Source organism: Triticum urartu, chromosome 1A, assembly GCF_056163025.1.
Source record: "Triticum urartu cultivar PI428250 chromosome 1A, HENAU_Tu73, whole genome shotgun sequence".
NCBI lineage: Eukaryota > Viridiplantae > Streptophyta > Magnoliopsida > Poales > Poaceae > Triticum > Triticum urartu.
The window spans coordinates 30,547,585-30,568,759 of NC_141873.1; the positions used below are offsets into that span (position 1 = coordinate 30,547,585).

Genomic DNA, 21,175 nt, shown 5'->3' on the forward strand with positions numbered 1-21,175 from the left:
GAAAATGTAAGTAGAACGAGATGAGATGCGGTATGGGCTGAAATCTAAATTCAAAGCTATATCATGTGTAAGTGACAAGTGGAGTGACAAGTAGCACAACACCAGAGGAGGTTGGATGTGGCCTTTGCAAAGAGTAACCCTTAACTAGTGATTTTGAACAATCATGAGCATGTGTACCACCTGCTGGCTGGTGCACCGTAAACGGAAGACATCCCGGTGAACGACTCCAGGCAAGGACTCAGTGGATACCTCCTCCAGCTGCCGGCCGGTGGATGAAAGTCAAGTCAAGAAATACTATGTCTTCTTGATCCATTCCTGTCTGTTATAGGGTTGACGCGAATAGATGAGTGATAGTATAATTTCCTTATGTACTTTTTCGTCATGTGTTCTTGATCTGTCTAATTAGGCAACCAGGGGGCACATCCCATCTGTATTCCAGTGATGTGTTCTTGAGCTATATTTTACTCCCTCTGTTCCTAAATATAAGTCTTTTTAGAGACTCCACACGAGTCTCTAAAAAGACTTATATTTAGGAATGGAGGAAGTAATAATTAGATAAGTAGTAAGGCCTAGGCAGCACACATGATCTGTATACTTGCATACCTAATCAAACCAAAGATGGCAATTAGTGCCCTAGGGTTGTATAATTAGTGGTCTAATAAAGTACTGGCTCTGGGTTTGTGTAGCGAGTGCCCTGGGGTTGTATAATTAGTGCCCTGGTGCGCTCTAAATTTGTTTCATTCGAACCTCTTTGGCCCAAAGCGTCCACCTGATCTTTCTGGCCTCCTCATCGTTCGCCGTGCACCCCCGCCGCCATGTGGATAGGCGGCGCCACTGCTGCCTCTGCCTCCAATGTGCTGCGGCACTACGGGCGGTGCTACTGGGAGCTCTCCAAAGCCCGCCTCAGGTGCACTGCCGCCTCCACCTCCGACATGCTGCGGCACTATGGGCGATGCTACTGGGAGCTCTCCAAAGCCCGCCTCAGGTGCGCAATTTGCTCCCGTTTCCCTTCACATTTGAAGTTTTTCATAATGAAGTAGATATACGCTCTTCAGTTCTTGTGGCTAGATTCAGAAGAAATGAATAGCCCTTAACAGCTGAGCACGAACTCATTAATACCCCTTAACGGTGTAGGGTCTAGTATGGTGGATTGCGAACCTTGGGCTTCGTAGTACTGACTCTGTGAGATTAACCTCTGATGCTGTTCGGTGAACATACGATGCTATGTGACAAACTAGCTGATGTAGCCCTTCTGTTTATGATGTAGAAATGGAATTGTAAGTGTACTGGAGACTGGGTTCGTTTGACACATGACCTCTCCTCTTCTTGTTCTTGTTTTTTGCTTCACCATCCAGTTTGTTGTGCTTTTGGACCCATGTCATGCAATGTTAGGGCTTGGCCAAAACTTTTGTGCGCAGTGGAGATCCTAGATAGCAGATAGTGGCCGCTGCCAAATCATTACTGCCTTGGTCGGTCCACCTTGACAATGTATGCATAGTGGTCAATTAGTGGTTTAGTGTGCCCTGAAAAGCTAAGATGGTAAAAATGAACTAGCTTTTAATGTTTTTGTCATACGGTGTTCAGTATCATTAGTTTTTGCCATTCATCAGATTTCATAAATTGTAATGGCACTCGACTTCTTGCAATCTGTCCGCATATGGTAATATATATGAGTTTGCCATGGTCTGTGTCTTGCATTTTGGAACTCCTTGTAACTGACGAATTATTTGTTCTCTTGTTGCATTTATTTTATTTTATTATACGTTCCCTTTTTATGGTATCTAGTGCACTTGTTGTGGCAACATCGGGGGCTGGATATGTGCTCGGGAGTGGCAGCATCGTAGACATTGCTGGACTTTGCTACACATGCACTGGTACCATGATGGTTGCAGCATCTGCCAACACTCTCAACCAGGTATGTGCTTGTTTTTTGGGGTAGCCTTTTCCATTAATTCTTTGTGTTCACATTCTTGAATTCCTTTTGTGTTCATTGTCACGCAACCTCATACTTTAATATCACTTTTTGACAAGTTATTCTGATTTTCCTACATATTCACATTGTATTGGGACTTATAGATATCATTATACACCTGATTATCACGCTTAGAGACAATGAACTTGGTGCATCGACGTCCTTCTCAGGTGTTCGAGATAAAGAATGATGCTAAAATGAAAAGGACAATGCGACGGCCCCTACCATCAGGGCGTATTAGTCCTGTGCATGCTGCCATGTGGGCTACAAGTGTTGGAGCTGCAGGAACAGCATTATTGGCTTGCAAGGTTCGGCTCTTTGCTGTTTGCCTGTACTTGCTCTACACTTTGTTTGAATTGTGTACGGTCGCTGTAGTTGGTATAGTGCTGTTATTGGAACTGAACATTGCGAAACTTTGGCAATGTCTTGCAGGCTAATTACTTAGCTGCTGGGCTTGCAGCATCCAATCTCATTCTGTATGCATTTGTGTACACTCCACTGAAGCAAATACACCATGTTAATACATGGGTGGGAGCAGTTGTTGGGGCCATTCCGCCACTTCTAGGGTATGTTACTGCTGAAGACACACATATGGACTTTCTAGGTTGAAGGGCGTATTTTATATGTTGAATAATGGAGCGTGTGTATGCTCTTCATCCCCTGGTTTAAGTTCTTATTGTGCTCCCTGATTTAGTCATTTAATGGCCTGGCCACTGGAACAACCTGGTTTAGTACTGCCATGAAGATCACTGCATGGCACGGCGTATGGGATTGGGTAATAGAACATGGCTTAGGGAGGACGAACGAGGGAGATGACAGATTGATAAACTATTCTCTTATCGAGTGATTAAATGTGATACATGCTAGTCCTTTAAGTAGGACGGCTAACTTGATTTGCAAGTCGTATTTCAGTTTAAACCGAAGTTTTAAAAGACGGTAGGCGCTAATTGCGAGTTTTGCCACCGCCTTGCGCTTTTCTGACCAAAGCACATGCTTAAGCACAATTATGCGCACATTAAGCACTAGGCGTTTTGCTATTGCCTAGAGCCTAGGCATGCCTTTTGTTTACTATGGTTTAAACTCAAGACCAAACCATAGCTACCTTCCTAGTTCACCTGGGCTCTTCTTAGTTTAACTACACTCTTTGTAATGGACTCAACTGTATCCAACAAGGATAATTACTACTCCCTCTGTCTCACAATTTAAGAGTGTTTTGCAAGCTAAGAATTTTACGTAAACACGGATATGCATGTCTATGTGTGTGTGCGCGCACACACACATAGTGACGACTCTCGCGACTACTCATGCACATCATCGATGTCTCGTTCTCCCTGCACCCTCACAAACTTAGTACTGCCTCATTTTGTTCCTAGGGAGGGAGTACTTGAATTACTCCTTTTCTTACCTTTCCTATCTCTAGCATAATCTATCCAATGCCTTCACGGATGAGCCTATATCCTGCTGCCTTGTGCACCCACGGCCATAACAGATCTGTTAGAATAAAAGCAACATATATATCGTAGAGACATCTGGACCTACCAGCTTAAACAACAAATTGAAGTTATGAACTACTCTCAAATCATGGCTGCTAACTTATTTGCGTGTTGAATATCAAAAAACTAAACTATGGGTTGATTACGTGAAAGTGTAGAGGGTTTTGTGTAAAATCCGAAAAACGTTCTATTCTCTTACTTAAAATAAGACTGCGGGTTGAATATCAAAAAACACAAGGACTTCTTTGTAAAATGCCGATGATGTACGACCACAAAACAGGAGATGCTTTTATTAGTAGTAGTCAATGTGTACGTGCAATGCACGTTAATTTGGAAGTATATCAAGTGCATGCGGATATTAAGCAGGATATTATTTGCGTGTTATTATGTGATTAGCACTATTTTTGATATGAAATTAACTGCACGCTAAACGTGTTGAGCGCTCGACATTGAAATAGCTTAGGTCGTTGGATTGACATGATTTGATGACCGAGATTAATTGGATCTGCCCCTTTGGATCTTTTTATATTGATATAGATGTAAAGATTATATATAAATTGCCAATCTAGGTAGTACTATTATGCCTCGACACAAGATCCTCTCTCAACTACAGGGTGCTCGTGGAGCACCTGTATCTCAGCCTATACATCCTACATAGTCAGTTTCTTTTCCTGTTAACTCTCATTCCTATCAGACTACTAGCTTCAATTATCCTCACCTGATTTGTATTCTGCTATTTATAGCCCCTTCTATGTAAGACCCCCACACATTATGCAGGACGGGATCGGTCTGGTGCCTTTTGTAACTGGTTAACCTCCGTAAATGCCACTGAACTTTGTCTCCTTGAATGCTCTGTTGCAGGAGTGTGCTCTTTCAAGTGAGTTAATTGCAAAAAACAACCACATTTGTGGCTAGGTTTGCAAAAAACAACCACATGTTATGATGCATTCACTTAATGCTGGTGTCAATCTTGCTTGATGTACTTAAATTCAAGGTAGGAACAATAATAGCGAAAGTGCTATTGTGAACCCGAGCTCACAAGATCTCGGATGAACAATAAAATCCAAAAAAATAGTAAACAAAATCTGAACGTTTTTTGCAAGAAACATTTATGTTTTTTCCTACACGCGTGCAAATTTTCATGATGAAATAATATTCGTAAAGGTGTGGGAAAAAATCAATACTTTATGTGTTCACGAGGGCCTAACTTTTTTTCAAAACGGAGGCAAAAGATTTGCCTCATCGATTAATTAAGAAGAAAAGAATTGCCCAGTTAATTTTCGGAAAACCAGGCAAAAACCGTTACAAACAACCCAAAGGCGTACTACTCACACAACAAGAAACACCGTGACCGCACATGTGGCCCTCCCAATGCACCACAACCGCAACCCTCAGACACTTGTACAACACAACGGAGCTTCACACAAGAACACCGACACAATAAAAACGAAGCACTCTCCATCATGAAATCGCGTGCGCCTTCCAGATAACGCCGCCCTTCTTGCTTTTGTTTCTCTTTGCTTTCTCCCTATTGGGTTTCTTCTTGAGGAGGCATCCATTTGTGCTGCCAGATCCAGACTGATTAGCCACCCATTTATCAAGAAAGTCGTAGAACTCATTGTACTTCTTGATGTAATTGTCATCAACCAAGGGGCTCCTAGGGGCAGGCACCAACAAACCATCCGCATCGACATCGTTGACCCGAGGAAACCCCAACACGACATCCTCCACCACAAGAACCATCGACACAATGGACTTCGGCGCCTCCAGTTGCTCACATGACAGAGGCGAAACATGTCTCTCACACAAAGTCGCCGATGAGTCCACCTCCAACCGCTTCAATGACAGAGGTGAAGCAGGGCTCGAACATATATCCCGAAGCTCGGGCATGAGACGCAGCACCGGAGCCGCAAGCACGGCGATGGACTCACCCACAGCGGTAGGCAACACAACTGACGGTGCAGACATCGATGATGAATTGTCCCGAACACGAGGGAAGAAACAACCATAGGGCTCTGCCCCTTCGTCCTCCGTGGAGTCAACAATGGCCACACCAAGAGGCAGTGGCGTCTGCGTGGCCAGCAATGTAGTCGGCACAAGAGAGAGCCTACTCAAAGCAGCCTCCGCTCGCTCTAGAAAGCTCTCAATTCGTGCCTGCCAACCTTTAAGCAACTCGGTCTGGTCAGCCAGAGCGGTCTGAAGCACCACATTGGATGGGGATGTCGGGCTAGCGGAAGTAGAAACCACAGACGCCCAAGATCCACGACGAATCGCAATGGAGGGGAGCATGGATTTCATTCGGCCCTCTCTTGGAGCACATGCTTAAGCATAATTATGCGCACATTAAGCACTAGGCGTTTTGCTATTGCCTATAGCCTAGGCGTGCCTTTTGTTTACTATGGTTTAAACTCAAGACCAAACCATAGCTACCTTCCTAGTTCACCTGGGCTCTTCTTAGTTTAACTACACTCTTTGTAATGGACTCAACTGTATCCAACAAGGATAATTACTACTCCCTCCGTCTCACAATATAAGAGCGTTTTGCAAGCTAAGAATTTTACGTAAACACGGATATGCATGTCTATGTGTGTGTGCGCGCACACACACATAGTGACGACTCTCGCGACTACTCATGCACATCATCGATGTCTCGTTCTCCCTGCACCCTCACAAACTTAGTACTGCCTCATTTTGTTCCTAGGGAGGGAGTACTTGAATTACTCCTTTTCTTACCTTTCCTATCTCTAGCATAATCTATCCAATGCCTTCACGGATGAGCCTATATCCTGCTGCCTTGTGCACCCACGGCCATAACAGATCTGTTAGAATAAAAGCAACATATATATCGTAGAGACATCTGGACCTACCAGCTTAAACAAACAAATTGAAGTTATGAACTACTCTCAAATCCATGGCTGCTAACTTAAAGCACCAAATTGATGATACCGCTGCCTTGGAGGCTGTTTCAGGTGATATAAATGACATGTTAAGCAAGCAAATAAAAAAGGGGGTTGCTTATAGGCATCATGGGCATATATTCTGTACAGTATTGCACTCCTGTTTATTTATTGAATGAATATGAATGGAGCTGTGCAATATGTTTACATGGCATTTGGCCGGCCTTATTTATCTTGATACAGGTGGGCAGCAGCAGCATCTGAAGTGTCACTCAACTCTATGATTCTGCCTGCTGCTTTGTACTTTTGGCAGTTACCACATTTCATGGCCCTTGCGTACTTATGCCGTGACGACTACGTTGCTGGAGGGTAACTCAATTATTAATTCCAACTGGTTATTACTAGATCTATCTAGTGTAGAAGTTACATCAAAATGTTACATGCCTTTACATTGATTGACTTGTTGATTCAGGTACCGAATGCTCTCTTTTGCTGATCCTAGTGGTACAAGAACTGCATGGGTATCACTCAGGAATTGTCTCTACATGCTGCCATTGGGGTTACTTGCATACAACTGTAAGTAGTAATCATGCATATTGGTTCTCTAATTTCCATTACTTGTAACAAAATTGGTCAAACTTGGGATATGTAATCATGCATATTGGGTATAACTGTAAGTACCAATGATCATATAGGTTCTCTAATAATTTCCATTTGCTTCTACTTGTAACAAATAAACTTGGTCAAACTTGAGATGTTACTCATGGAACTAACAAATGGTTAATCTGTAGGGGGTCTAACATCTGGATGGTTCAGTTTTGAAGCATCACTTCTAACGACGGGCCTTACCATTGGAGCCTTATCATTTGTACTAGATCCTACTCACAAGAGTGCAAGAAGAATGTTCCATGGCAGCCTTTTGTATCTTCCTGCTTTAATGGCAGGACTTATATTGCATCGGCTGCCTAACCAATGAGAATAGCGAGATCGCTGGAGTTCTTTGTGTTGCTGAGCTGCGGGACGACGAAGAAAGAGCTAGACAGAAAAGGGAACATCATCGTGCTCAGTCACGCCCTGCAGTTGACTATGTTTCTGTAGCCCCATTCCCCTTCTTACCTGTACCTGTGTACATATCTGGCCAAGCTCATGAGTAATCAATGCCTTCCTAGCATTCCTTCCTTTTTTCTGTTGTAAGGAAATTCTTTTTCGCTCTTCCACAAGAATTTTTCCTGCTCATGGGAGATCCACTTTGTATTGCTAAAAAAAATCTAAGAATGATGAGCGTAATTTTTATTTGGAAAAAATATAAAGTTGAGCTGTCAGGGGGATTTCGCGGCAATGCTCATGATTTGGGAATTTCATGAATGCAATGAGCATGTGGATAATCTAGGCATGAGTTGCACATGTAGGAGCTTTTACCCATGTTCATGCCACCTGTTCTAGTCGTAGCATCGTACTTCTGCAGGATGTTTTCTCTTGTATGGACAATGTGGTTACAGCGTGCATCTTGCGAGCTTGTAAGTTTTGTCTAGAGGCTATCTTGGCTTCGGCTTATGTAGGAGTGACAAGTCAAGGGAATACGGCAGCCGCATGGCCATGTAGTAACAACGTCGTAGTAACGATGGACGTTACTGCTGACTTGATCGTGTGGTGATGTAACCAGACTTGAAGGCGCTGTTAGTAACCCCAGGCCAAGATGGCTATTGCAGCATTTTGAGTGCAATCCTCTTTGAAGACGAAGGAAATGATTTTTCCAACTTGTATTTCCGACCAAGGACGAGGGAGATTTTTTGTCTACCAATGAGAGAATGAAACCTATGGTGTGTGCACATACATGTGTTCCGAGATGATCTGGAGTCCAATCATACGTTGACCATAGACAAGCTCCCTCGTCTGTGTTCCCAAATGCTATGGATTGTTTACATTTAGAAGAATAGCATGCTGGAGTGAAGAAGAAGAATGCCGTAGAAACTCCAAGAAGCTAGCAAACGGTTTTTAGGACTCTAGTAGTTAATGCAGGAGAATGTGAAGAGACATAAAAGGGGCCTGTAGAAGATCTGCCATTTCAAGTTACTCTTCCTTTCCCTATGCCTCCCATGTCTAGTGGCTTGAAATGTTTCCCCTTGTGGAGAAACAAAATCTCATTCTCAAGGCCCCCGATCCCTGATTCACTCCTTCAGGTTGCACTCCTCCAAGAGCAGACCCAAGATTGTTGAGCAGGGTGTGCAATGCCTTGTAGCCAACTCAATGGGAATGTTCTATCACCATCCATCCTTGTTTTCTTTCTCCCCTCCCACTTATATCGTGATTCAAGAAGGGGATTAGATGAGGCAAGTAGTAGATAGGCTTGAGTCACATGAGGGAAGTAGATATGGATCCGAAGGTGAGCGGGGATAAATTTAGTGGTAAAGGAGGAGAGTATATATCACAAGAAAATGTGGAAAGTATATATCACGAGAAGATGTCTCAAGTTGAACTACCATGTGAAGCAATTTGAAGAAGAAAGGAGAGAAGGATAGGTAGAATGCAACGCTTTAGAAGGTGTGAAGAACCTATAAATAGGCAGGAATAGATCATAAGGATTAAGGGGTCATGGGGAGTGGATGGAGTTAAAATGTTGAAGCAGCATATTTCACCTGAATCGCCCCCCGGGTCGCTCCCGCTCGAGCGACTCCGAAGGCCCCCCGCAACCCTAGTCAACCGTTCCCCATCTCGATTCCCCTGGCCGCTGCCGCCGGCGGCGCCGGCTGCGGTGGCGGTGCCCGTCCCGCCGAACGGCGGAGGGCAGAGGAGGCGCACATCTGCTATGTCTCGGGGCGGAGGAACATGGCGTAGGGTGTGCACGCGGGAAGATCAACGGGCGAGAAGACGAGGCGACGACGCTGGCCTTTGTCGAGCGACTAGGTGGCTCTCCGACGTGCTGATCCGTGGCGTGCGGGCGTCGGCAACGCGGACCCTTCCTAGGTTCAATCTGGGCCCGCGGGTCGCGGTCCGGATGTTGTTGTTTGCGTCAAGCGCGGGGCAGCGGCGCTGGGAGGCGGAGGCGCTGGGCCTGATCTGGTGCGACACTAGATTGTTCTATTTGTTCAGCGCCAGAAGACCAATGGCGGCCTCGTCTTCTCCCCGGCAGTAAGTTGGTGGTGTGGGGGCCGCTGGCTTGGGATTAAAGGTGGATTGGCCTTGCTCATCTTCTTGCACCAAGTAGCAAATCTGCTTGAAGTCAGCCTCCTCGATCTGCCTGTTGATGAGTTCCGGTGTTCCTATCGGAGATCTCCGACGATGTGCCTTACGCCACTCGATATCTAGATTGGAATTGATCTGGTCGTGTGCACCCTCGCCTTCAGCCAGTGAGGTTTCATGAGGGCGTGGAGCGAAGCTTCGCCTTTTGGTCGATGTCATGGGACATGTCTAAATATAGATTTCCAAGAAATTGATAGAGGTGGAGAAAGTCATGTGGTTATGATCGAAGGTTTATAATGGCGGAGATGTGTATTGGTTGCGATGAAGACTATGCGGCACAGGTTCTTCCTGTGTGTCGGGTGTTTGATGACTTGCAACACCAGCCTTGGCAAGAGGAGGTGGCAGCACAGGCAGACTGTATTTTTGGTGGTGCTCCTCGAGTACCAAGTCGCGGTTTCTAGGGTGAAAACCCAAAGTCTGGCCTTCGTTGCTTGTACTTGGAAATGACCTTCTTGAAGGGATTGTTTTGGAAACTTGGACTTTCACCGGGGTGAAAACCCAGGTTCTTCGATCGGGCGACGACAACGTTTGTGCATTGTTTCCTTCTTGGAGGCGTTGCTTTTGAAGAATCACTTTTGTAGTCCAGGTGTTGTCTTCGATGTTGGTTAGAGTGCTGTTGTTGCGAGTTTTTCATCACCGTGATGGGGGTCTTTGTTTTCTTTTTCTCTCTTTTTTATTTTCTTCTTGGTTGTGTGCATCCTTTATGTCTTTTTGACATTTTGTTGGTGCAGAGGCCGGGTGTAATTGGTATCTTCATGATATTAATATATTCCCTTTATCGAAAAGTATATTTCACATGACCATGCATATAAGCCCAGTTCTCGCACATGGGCATTACTCTTTTATCCAGTTTGCTATTATATTTCATAAACCCTCAACCAACATCAATAAAACTGATGCATGCAATTACATAATTTATTTTGTTGTGTTCAGTTGCGCCATTACTTCACCATAGATTTCTCCATCAGTTGTGCTCCCTTACTTTTGTTCATTGTTCATGAACCATCACACTGTTTGGTATCCATATGGATCAATGGTAGCTATATGACTAGCCACGGGTGTCTTTATTCAGTAGAGCTGGTGTCACATCTCGCTCTGGGTGAGCCATAGTGGCAGAGCCAGGATTTCCGACATGGGAATGTGGAGTCAAATTGTTTTTTTTTTGTTGTACAACGATTTAAGACATAAAAAAGTTCATAATAATAACAACGAAACTGTAAAGTATTATTTGTGGCAATTGTGTCTCCAATAATTTAGTTACACTGCAAGAACAAGATGAATTATGTTAGATAGTGTGGTAGCATGGTGGACAGTCTTAGAAATTTAAATGGTCATAATGCTATTACCAAATAACGGTCATAATCCAGAAATTTAGATGCATAAAATACATCTTGTTTTTCTTCCACTTCTTCACAAGTTTTATAACGAGCCAATGAAAATTACGGTCATATTTGACTGGATAATACAATAGATTAATAAAAACAAAAGTAAACAATGAATATAATCCTCTATTCTCGACTAACAATTTGGAGAAATGAAGATTAAGAAAAATAAATAGAACATTCACAAAGAACAATCAGAGGATGGTTGATTTACGCACGCCGCCGTTGCCACTTGACTGCTAGATGCAAATGCGTCGTGTGTGCTGTGTTGTGTCACTGCTAAGTGCGTACGCGGAGGAAGTGAGCAGGCGACACACAATCAATCATGGTTTTCTTGTGTTTGTTGTGAGAGATTACTCAAATTTATTGTTTTGACTATTTGTTACATCAACCATCAATATTAAAGTTTTGTGTAATTTACTCATAGTGTAATTGAACACGATGACATCTTTATTCAAGAGAGAGAGGAGGTTAGAGATGAAAGTGACTTCCATTTGTTTCTTGCTTGCTATCCAATCCTTTGCTAGTCCTCGCAAGAAAACCATGAATCGTGTACTCTGATACTTTAAACTACGACAGAATCATGCTGATAGGCTGCTAGACATCATGATCTAGTATCACTTTGTTTATAGCTGTAGCATTGCCAAAATTCTATATGGTACTGTGGTGCCGTAATACAAGTCCAGCTTTGGAAGCTGTGCTGCTTAGCTTTCTGTGTCTCGACCTAGACATCGAACTGAGTCAACAAGCCTTTCTGATTCCTCTCATTCCAATGAGCAGGACTCTATACATGAATTATATTATCCTAGATTGTTTTCTCTCTTGTATTTCTACTAGCTAGCTATTGTATTATATGGATGGGTATGAGAAGTGACAAGAAGAAAGCAATGCTACAGCCTCTTATATCATGAGCGATCGAGTAAGTGTTGCAATAACATGCAAAGGAAAATGTACTATGACGTTAATTCAATGCAAGATTCCTGCTCTATCTACTACCATTGTTCATTGAAGATATATCATAAGCTCATTTGTTGGAAGAACTTATGAGTCCTGTACCAAACCGTATGAATGGGACTGAAAATGGATGAAGCTCTGATGTTACTCTCATTGGTGTCGTGTATATGTAGTTGGAGGTAATATCATACAATGTCGACCAAAGGCACTTCTCACCTTTTTGGACAATATAAGTAGAGAAGTAATAAATGTGTGTACACTGTTGGGAGACGGTAGCACGGGATACCTACAGCCGGTTTGGATGGTGGTTCAACAATAGGATAGGTGTATAGTCATGTGATGTAGCTTGGGCACACTTTGAAAGAGAGTGACATGGCCTAGCTTCAACATGTCAGAGAGTAAAGGAAATTGTATCAGGCTGTATCATGCGTCTTAAGATGCCAGCCAACATTATGTTGAACCTTACATGTGGGTCTGACACATTATTTTCGTTCAAACGGTAAGGACTTTGTTTGTGTTTGTTGTGAGAGATTACCCCAATATATTATTGACTATTCGATACATCAACCAGTTTTGTGTAATTTGCTAACAATGTAATTAAACATGATGACATCGTTATTGGACAGAAAGGAGGATAGAGTTGAAAATGGCTTTTATTTTTTTAGTGCTTGTTATCCTAAATGACTGCCTCTACATATACAAAGCATGGCTTGGCTTGAAAGACAAGTATTGGACTCATAACATTACATCTCCTTTGATAATCGTCATAACAAAAACATGAATCATGTACTCGTATTTAAACTATGAACGAACATGCCTATTGGCAGACAAAAATCGTGATCTGGTACCACTTTGTTTATTGTTGTAGCATCTCCAGAAAGATACGTGGTATTGTTGTGCCCTAATACAAGTCCAACTTCTTGGGACGTGCTTCTCTGAGTTCTGTCTCTCAGCCTATACATCCAACATAGACAACATGTGTTTCTGATTCCTCTCATTTCAATTTACATGACTATAAACTTGAATTTATCTTCAGCTTGCTTTCTCTCTTGTATTTCTTCTTGCTAGCTATTTTATTATATGGATGGGCATTAGATGAGTTGGGGAGAACAAGCAATGCAACAACCTCTTCTATATATATATATATATATATATATATATATATATATATATATATATATATATCACAAGCGTTTCAGCAAGTGCTGCATGTCGTGTAACATGCAAAGGAAAATTTTATATGACGTTAATTCAATGCAAGATTCCTGCTCTATCTACTATATTGAAGACATATCATCAGTTCATTTGTTGGGAGAATTTACGAGTCATGTACCAAACCGCGTGAATGGGACTAAAAAAAGTGAAGCTCTGATGGCACTTTCGTTTGATGTTGCTTATTTATATGTAGTTGGAGGTAATAGCATATATTGTCGACCCAAGACACCCCTCACCATTTTCAGTGAGGATCCAGAATTTGAAGTTACCCGGGATAATCTTTTGAAGGAAACAAAAAATCGATGCCACGATACAATTAAATAAGACATTCAACAGAATTAATTGGCCAAGTAGTATTGAATTTGGCAAGCTGATCAACAAAACTAATTCTTCAAAATAGTTACATTATCAAAAACTAGGCGAAAAATACATAACACAACCGAAAATGCATATAAATTCTAACTTGGAGATCTACAACCTTCCATTAGGCCAATATGACAAGAAATCAAATAATGGAATTGGAGAAGCAGCCCCTGGAAGAAGGCAAGTTTACGAGGAGAATGGAAGAACCTGCTGCTTACTGCCTTGTTGGCTGCTAATTACAAATTTGAGCGGGGTGCGGTGTTATGGAGATGACGTCTTGCGTGTGGGCTGCGCTCTGAGCAGGAACGGGTGGACTTCATCCTTCCCCATCCAACGCCTTCGGTGGGACTTTGGCAGCGCCGTGGCGAGGCAGCGAGTCGACGTGCATGGAGGCGTTTTTGACCTGAACGATTTTCCGGATCAATCGTCCATTGAAAACTAGCGGAATTGGGAGCGTCAAGGCTCAAGCGTGTATAGATAAAATGGGTTTAAGTTCAACTGGGCATGTACTGCCGGTTTCTGCAACTTAACTGATAGCCCATCTCATAAAACGAAATGGAATCTTCCCCCCTCTCATCTTCCTGCTTGATCTCCCGAGCTATGCAGACATACAACCCTGAAAACAAGAACAAAGCTTCACTCCCGCCCCCATGGTAGCCAAAGTAGTACCGGGTAATCCTAGGTTCCAAAAGTTTACCCGGGGTGGCCGCCCCTACACGCCCCCATGCCGGACCTGCCCCTGACTTTTTTGGACCATATAAGTAGATAAGAAAAATATTGCAGACCACATTCTCATAAGTTGGTGTAACAGAAAACTTGGAAGGCAATAAATAAAGCATGCAAACGAGAATCTGGCACGATCTTTGCTAACGTTCCTAACAAAAGCACCAAGCAAGCCCCATGTTCGTCCCATCATTATTACTTTAGGGCATATACAATGCATAGCCTCAAGGTGATGCCTCGTATGCCATGTAGAATCGGATATGATGTAAAGCAGGTTTGGATAGGGAAGCGGGATCCTCTCCAGGAGGCGGGTGCTTGAAGAGAAAAAGTGTGGTCCGGTGACAAAAGCTGAAAAGGTTGGAGTGAAAGTAGAGATGCATGTATACTAGAGTTTTTATTTTCTATTTCTTAATGAGGCCCACTAATGGTAGCTTGCATTGGGAAGAAAAAATAAATGTAGGTGCCTCAAATTACTTTTTGTTATGGGGCATATGTATCCATATGCCACCATTGTACATGCCCTAGTAGCACTAGCAAAAGGGCCCGTGCATTGTAACGAGAGATTTTTTTTTTGCATAATCTCCAATGCCATGACTACATTTTGCTCCATCACCGAGATAAACTATCACTCTCAATTTCATGAAATCATGAATATTTTTTAAAACTCGTGCACATATCTGAAATCATGAACATGTTTCAAATCCTTAAACACTTTTACAATTTTTTAAACATTTTCTAAAATCAAGATCACGTTTTGAATTTATTAACATTTTATAAAATTTGCAAATATTTTTTAAAATAGTTAACATTTTCTTAAACAATTTTCTTCAATCAGTGAAAATTCCTAGAATCGATGATTTTCTTTTTTGGAAATTGCTGATACAATTTTTGAAATTCATGAACATTTTTTTTATCTAGACAAAGGGCCCGTGCATTCAACGGGCAATGACCACATTTTACTGCATCACCGGGATACACTAGCACTCTCATTTTCATGAAATAGTAATAACTTTAAAATCATGAACATATTTTTAAACTCGTGAGCATATCTGAAATCATGAACATATTGCAAATTCTTGAACATTTTTTTACAGATTTTCGAAAATTTTCTAAAATCTTGAACATTTTATACTATTTGCAATCATTTTTTATAACTGTGAACGTTTGTAAAATATTTTTCTTCAATAGGTTAACATTCCTAGAATCGATGGACATTTCTTTCGAAATTGTTTGGTGGAACAATTTTTGAAATTCATGAAAATTATTGTGATTTAACGAACACTTTTTGAAATGCATGGCCATTTTTTGAATCATCAGACATTTTATCAATGAATAAACTATTTGTATGTCACAAACAAGTTTTTATTTTTTAAATATATTTTTCAATTCGTCAACATTTTTAAATTTCTGAAATTTTATTCAATTTCATTAATGTTTTGGATACACAAACTCTTTTAATAAATCATGAACATTTTTTGATTCCCAAGCATTTGTTTTGAAAACTGTGAATATGTTATGAATACGCAAACATTTTCTAAAAGTCACAAATATGTTCAAAATTCTCATTTTTGCAAATTTTCTATTTTTCTAATTCAAAATATTTAAAATGCAAAAAAAGCTGATGAAAAACGAAAACGAAAAATAAAATACGATTTTTTGAAAACAGACCGCCCAAATATGGGCCGGCCCAAACATGCGCGTTGTTTCTTCTCCCAGCGCACAGAGCGCAGTATAAAATGTTTCTACTGTGCCGGCCCAAGAAGGGATTTCCCTGTGTGAAACCTTTTTTTATAACTTCTAGGTGGCATCCGCGGGTAATATTTTGCAACTTTGGGAGTAATTTTGATAATGTACCGCCAGAAGCAATAGCCCCTTTACTATTAGTAGCAAAAGCGCCCGTGCGTAGCGACGGGATAAAAAGATACCACATACCCGTAACCCAATAGGTCCATGTTCTTTATTTCAACATGACATCCCATCTTGTTGCCATTTATCCATCGTCGCATTCTCGCATACGATGATCATAGTGCTTACAACACCACAACGCACTCTCTCGCGGCATAAGATGAGGTTTTTCTATTGCTACATTTATTTCATCTTCAATTTGTTTGTGCGCTACTGATTAAGGTTGCACTCCAAATAACATTTTAAAATGGTCAAGAGGTAAAAATAAAATTATATGCGGATTCTAGATATTTTTCAAATCAAATTTCATATATAACATGTTAAAATTGAAGTTATGGTCTAGAAGATATGGATATTTTAAAAAAAATTGTTCTATGTAGAATGCGGGTTAATTAGCATAAAAGGCATGCTGCTTTCTGTAAAAATGCAAAAAATGATTTAATTTCTCATTTAAAACTAAACTATGGGTTGATTACGTGAAAGTGTAGAGGGTTTTGTGTAAAATCCGAAAAACGTTCTATTCTCTTACTTAAAATAAGACTGCGGGTTGAATATCAAAAAACACAAGGACTTCTTTGTAAAATGCCGATGATGTACGACCACAAAACAGGAGATGCTTTTATTAGTAGTAGTCAATGTGTACGTGCAATGCACGTTAATTTGGAAGTATATCAAGTGCATGCGGATATTAAGCAGGATATTATTTGCGTGTTATTATGTGATTAGCACTATTTTTGATATGAAATTAACTGCACGCTAAACGTGTTGAGCGCTCGACATTGAAATAGCTTAGGTCGTTGGATTGACATGATTTGATGACCGAGATTAATTGGATCTGCCCCTTTGGATCTTTTTATATTGATATAGATGTAAAGATTATATATAAATTGCCAATCTAGGTAGTACTATTATGCCTCGACACAAGATCCTCTCTCAACTACAGGGTGCTCGTGGAGCACCTGTATCTCAGCCTATACATCCTACATAGTCAGTTTCTTTTCCTGTTAACTCTCATTCCTATCAGACTACTAGCTTCAATTATCCTCACCTGATTTGTATTCTGCTATTTATAGCCCCTTCTATGTAAGACCCCCACACATTATGCAGGACGGGATCGGTCTGGTGCCTTTTGTAACTGGTTAACCTCCGTAAATGCCACTGAACTTTGTCTCCTTGAATGCTCTGTTGCAGGAGTGTGCTCTTTCAAGTGAGTTAATTGCAAAAAACAACCACATTTGTGGCTAGGTTTGCAAAAAACAACCACATGTTATGATGCATTCACTTAATGCTGGTGTCAATCTTGCTTGATGTACTTAAATTCAAGGTAGGAACAATAATAGCGAAAGTGCTATTGTGAACCCGAGCTCACAAGATCTCGGATGAACAATAAAATCCAAAAAAATAGTAAACAAAATCTGAACGTTTTTTGCAAGAAACATTTATGTTTTTTCCTACACGCGTGCAAATTTTCATGATGAAATAATATTCGTAAAGGTGTGGGAAAAAATCAATACTTTATGTGTTCACGAGGGCCTAACTTTTTTTCAAAACGGAGGCAAAAGATTTGCCTCATCGATTAATTAAGAAGAAAAGAATTGCCCAGTTAATTTTCGGAAAACCAGGCAAAAACCGTTACAAACAACCCAAAGGCGTACTACTCACACAACAAGAAACACCGTGACCGCACATGTGGCCCTCCCAATGCACCACAACCGCAACCCTCAGACACTTGTACAACACAACGGAGCTTCACACAAGAACACCGACACAATAAAAACGAAGCACTCTCCATCATGAAATCGCGTGCGCCTTCCAGATAACGCCGCCCTTCTTGCTTTTGTTTCTCTTTGCTTTCTCCCTATTGGGTTTCTTCTTGAGGAGGCATCCATTTGTGCTGCCAGATCCAGACTGATTAGCCACCCATTTATCAAGAAAGTCGTAGAACTCATTGTACTTCTTGATGTAATTGTCGTCAACCAAGGGGCTCCTAGGGGCAGGCACCAACAAACCATCCGCATCGACATCGTTGACCCGAGGAAACCCCAACACGACATCCTCCACCACAAGAACCATCGACACAATGGACTTCGGCGCCTCCAGTTGCTCACATGACAGAGGCGAAACATGTCTCTCACACAAAGTCGCCGATGAGTCCACCTCCAACCGCTTCAATGACAGAGGTGAAGCAGGGCTCGGGCATGAGACGCAGCACCGGAGCCGCAAGCACGGCGATGGACTCACCCACAGCGGTAGGCAACACAACTGACGGTGCAGACATCGATGATGAATTGTCCCGAACACGAGGGGAGAAACAACCATAGGGCTCTGCCCCTCCGTCCTCCGTGGAGTCAACAATGGCCACACCAAGAGGCTGTGGCGTCTGCGTGGCCAGCAATGTAGTCGGCACAAGAGAGAGCCTACTCAAAGCAGCCTCCGCTCGCTCTAGAAAGCTCTCAATTCGTGCCTGCCAACCTTTAAGCAACTCGGTCTGGTCAGCCAGAGCGGTCTGAAGCACCACATTGGATGGGGATGTCGGGCTAGCGGAAGTAGAAACCACAGACGCCCAAGATCCACGACGAATCGCAATGGAGGGGAGCATGGATTTCATTCGGCCCTCTCTTGGAGCACATGCTTAAGCACAATTATGCGCACATTAAGCACTAGGCGTTTTGCTATTGCCTATAGCCTAGGTGTGCCTTTTGTTTACTATGGTTTAAACTCAAGACCAAACCATAGCTACCTTCCTAGTTCACCTGGGCTCTTCTTAGTTTAACTACACTCTTTGTAATGGACTCAACTGTATCCAACAAGGATAATTACTACTCCCTTCGTCTCACAATTTAAGAGCGTTTTGCAAGCTAAGAATTTTACGTAAACACGGATATGCATGTCTATGTGTGTGTGCGCGCACACACACATAGTGACGACTCTCACGACTACTCATGCACATCATCGATGTCTCGTTCTCCCTGCACCCTCACAAACTTAGTACTGCCTCATTTTGTTCCTAGGGAGGGAGTACTTGAATTACTCCTTTTCTTACCTTTCCTATCTCTAGCATAATCTATCCAATGCCTTCACGGATGAGCCTATATCCTGCTGCCTTGTGCACCCACAGCCATAACAGATCTGTTAGAATAAAAGCAACATATATATCGTAGAGACATCTGGACCTACCAGCTTAAACAAACAAATTGAAGTTATGAACTACTCTCAAATCCATGGCTGCTAACTTAAAGCACCAAATTGATGATACCGCTGCCTTGGAGGCTGTTTCAGGTGATATAAATGACATGTTAAGCAAGCAAATAAAAAAGGGGGTTGCTTATAGACATCATGGGCATATATTCTGTACAGTATTGCACTCCTGTTTATTTATTGAATGAATATGAATGGAGCTGTGCAATATGTTTACATGGCATTTGGCCGGCCTTATTTATCTTGATACAGGTGGGCAGCAGCAGCATCTGAAGTGTCACTCAACTCTATGATTCTGCCTGCTGCTTTGTACTTTTGGCAGTTACCACATTTCATGGCCCTTGCGTACTTATGCCGTGACGACTACGTTGCTGGAGGGTAACTCAATTATTAATTCCAACTGGTTATTACTAGATGTATCTAGTGTAGAAGTTACATCAAAATGTTACAGGCCTTTACATTGATTGACTTGTTGATTCAGGTACCGAATGCTCTCTTTTGCTGATCCTAGTGGTACAAGAACTGCATGGGTATCACTCAGGAATTGTCTCTACATGCTGCCATTGGGGTTACTTGCATACAACTGTAAGTAGTAATCATGCATATTGGTTCTCTAATTTCCATTACTTGTAATAAAATTGGTCAAACTTGGGATATGTAATCATGCATATTGGGTATAACTGTAAGTACCAATGATCATATAGGTTCTCTAATAATTTCCATTTGCTTCTACTTGTAACAAATAAACTTGGTCAAACTTGAGATGTTACTCATGGAACTAACAAATGGTTAATCTGTAGGGGGTCTAACATCTGGATGGTTCAGTTTTGAAGCATCACTTCTAACGACGGGCCTTACCATTGGAGCCTTATCATTTGTACTGGATCCTACTCACAAGAGTGCAAGAAGAATGTTCCATGGCAGCCTTTTGTATCTCCCTGCTTTAATGGCAGGACTTATATTGCATCGGCTGCCTAACCAATGAGAATAGCGAGATCGCTGGAGTTCTTTGTGTTGCTGAGCTGCGGGACGACGAAGAAAGAGCTAGACAGAAAAGGGGACATCATCGTGCTCAGTCACGCCCTGCAGTTGACTATGTTTCTGTAGCCCCATTCCCCTTCTTACCTGTACCTGTGTACATATCTGGCCAAGCTCATGAGTAATCAATGCCTTCCTAGCATTCCTTCCTTTTTTTCTGTTGTAAGGAAATTCTTTTTCGCTCTTCCACAAGAATTTTTCCTGCTCATGGGAGATCCACTTTGTATTGCTAAAAAAAATCTGAGACTGATGAGCGTAATTTTTATTTGGAAAAAATATAAAGTTGAGCTGTCAGGGGGATTTCGCGGCAATGCTCATGATTTGGGAATTTCATGAATGCAATGAGCATGTGGATAATCTAGGCATGAGTTGCACATGTAGGAGCTTTTACCCATGTTCATGCCACCTGTTCTAGTCGTAGCATCGTACTTCTGCAGGATGTTTTCTCTTGTATGGACAATGTGGTTACAGCGTGCATCTTGCGAGCTTGTAAGTTTTGTCTAGAGGCTATCTTTGCTTCGGCTTATGTAGGAGTGACAAGTCAAGGGAATACGGCAGCCGCATGGCCATGTAGTAACAACGTCGTAGTAACGATGGACGTTACTGCTGACTTGATCGTGTGGTGATGTAACCAGACTTGAAGGCGCTGTTAGTAACCCCAGGCCAAGATGGCTATTGCAGCATTTTGAGTGCTATCCTCTTTGAAGATGAAGGAAATGATTTTTCCAACTTGTATTTCCGACCAAGGACGAGGGAGATTTTTTGTCTACCAATGAGAGAATGAAACCTATGGTG

General features: G+C 41.9%; 1 protein-coding gene and 3 pseudogenes across 3 annotated transcripts; 2 read left to right on the forward strand and 2 right to left on the reverse strand.

The window, feature by feature from the left end:
• Positions 1-248: 248 nt before the first annotated feature.
• Positions 249-7,657, forward strand: LOC125544244 (protoheme IX farnesyltransferase, mitochondrial-like; annotated as a pseudogene). Its single transcript, XR_015617670.1, has 7 exons — positions 249-985; positions 1,786-1,915; positions 2,143-2,280; positions 2,405-2,538; positions 6,606-6,731; positions 6,835-6,938; positions 7,154-7,657. The product of XR_015617670.1 is annotated as a protoheme IX farnesyltransferase, mitochondrial-like (transcript).
• LOC147988732 (uncharacterized) lies at positions 4,927-5,763 on the reverse strand. The gene has a single exon (XM_087542690.1). It carries the CDS (start codon positions 5,761-5,763, stop codon positions 4,927-4,929), a length of 837 nt encoding a protein of 278 aa, XP_087398816.1.
• Positions 7,658-17,935: 10,278 nt separating the features above from the next.
• On the reverse strand, positions 17,936-18,752 carry LOC147988733 (uncharacterized; annotated as a pseudogene).
• Positions 18,753-19,581: 829 nt separating this feature from the next.
• Positions 19,582-20,613, forward strand: LOC147988734 (protoheme IX farnesyltransferase, mitochondrial-like; annotated as a pseudogene). The gene is made up of 3 exons (XR_015618020.1): positions 19,582-19,720; positions 19,824-19,927; positions 20,143-20,613. The product of XR_015618020.1 is annotated as a protoheme IX farnesyltransferase, mitochondrial-like (transcript).
• The last annotated feature ends 562 nt before the right edge of the window (positions 20,614-21,175 follow it).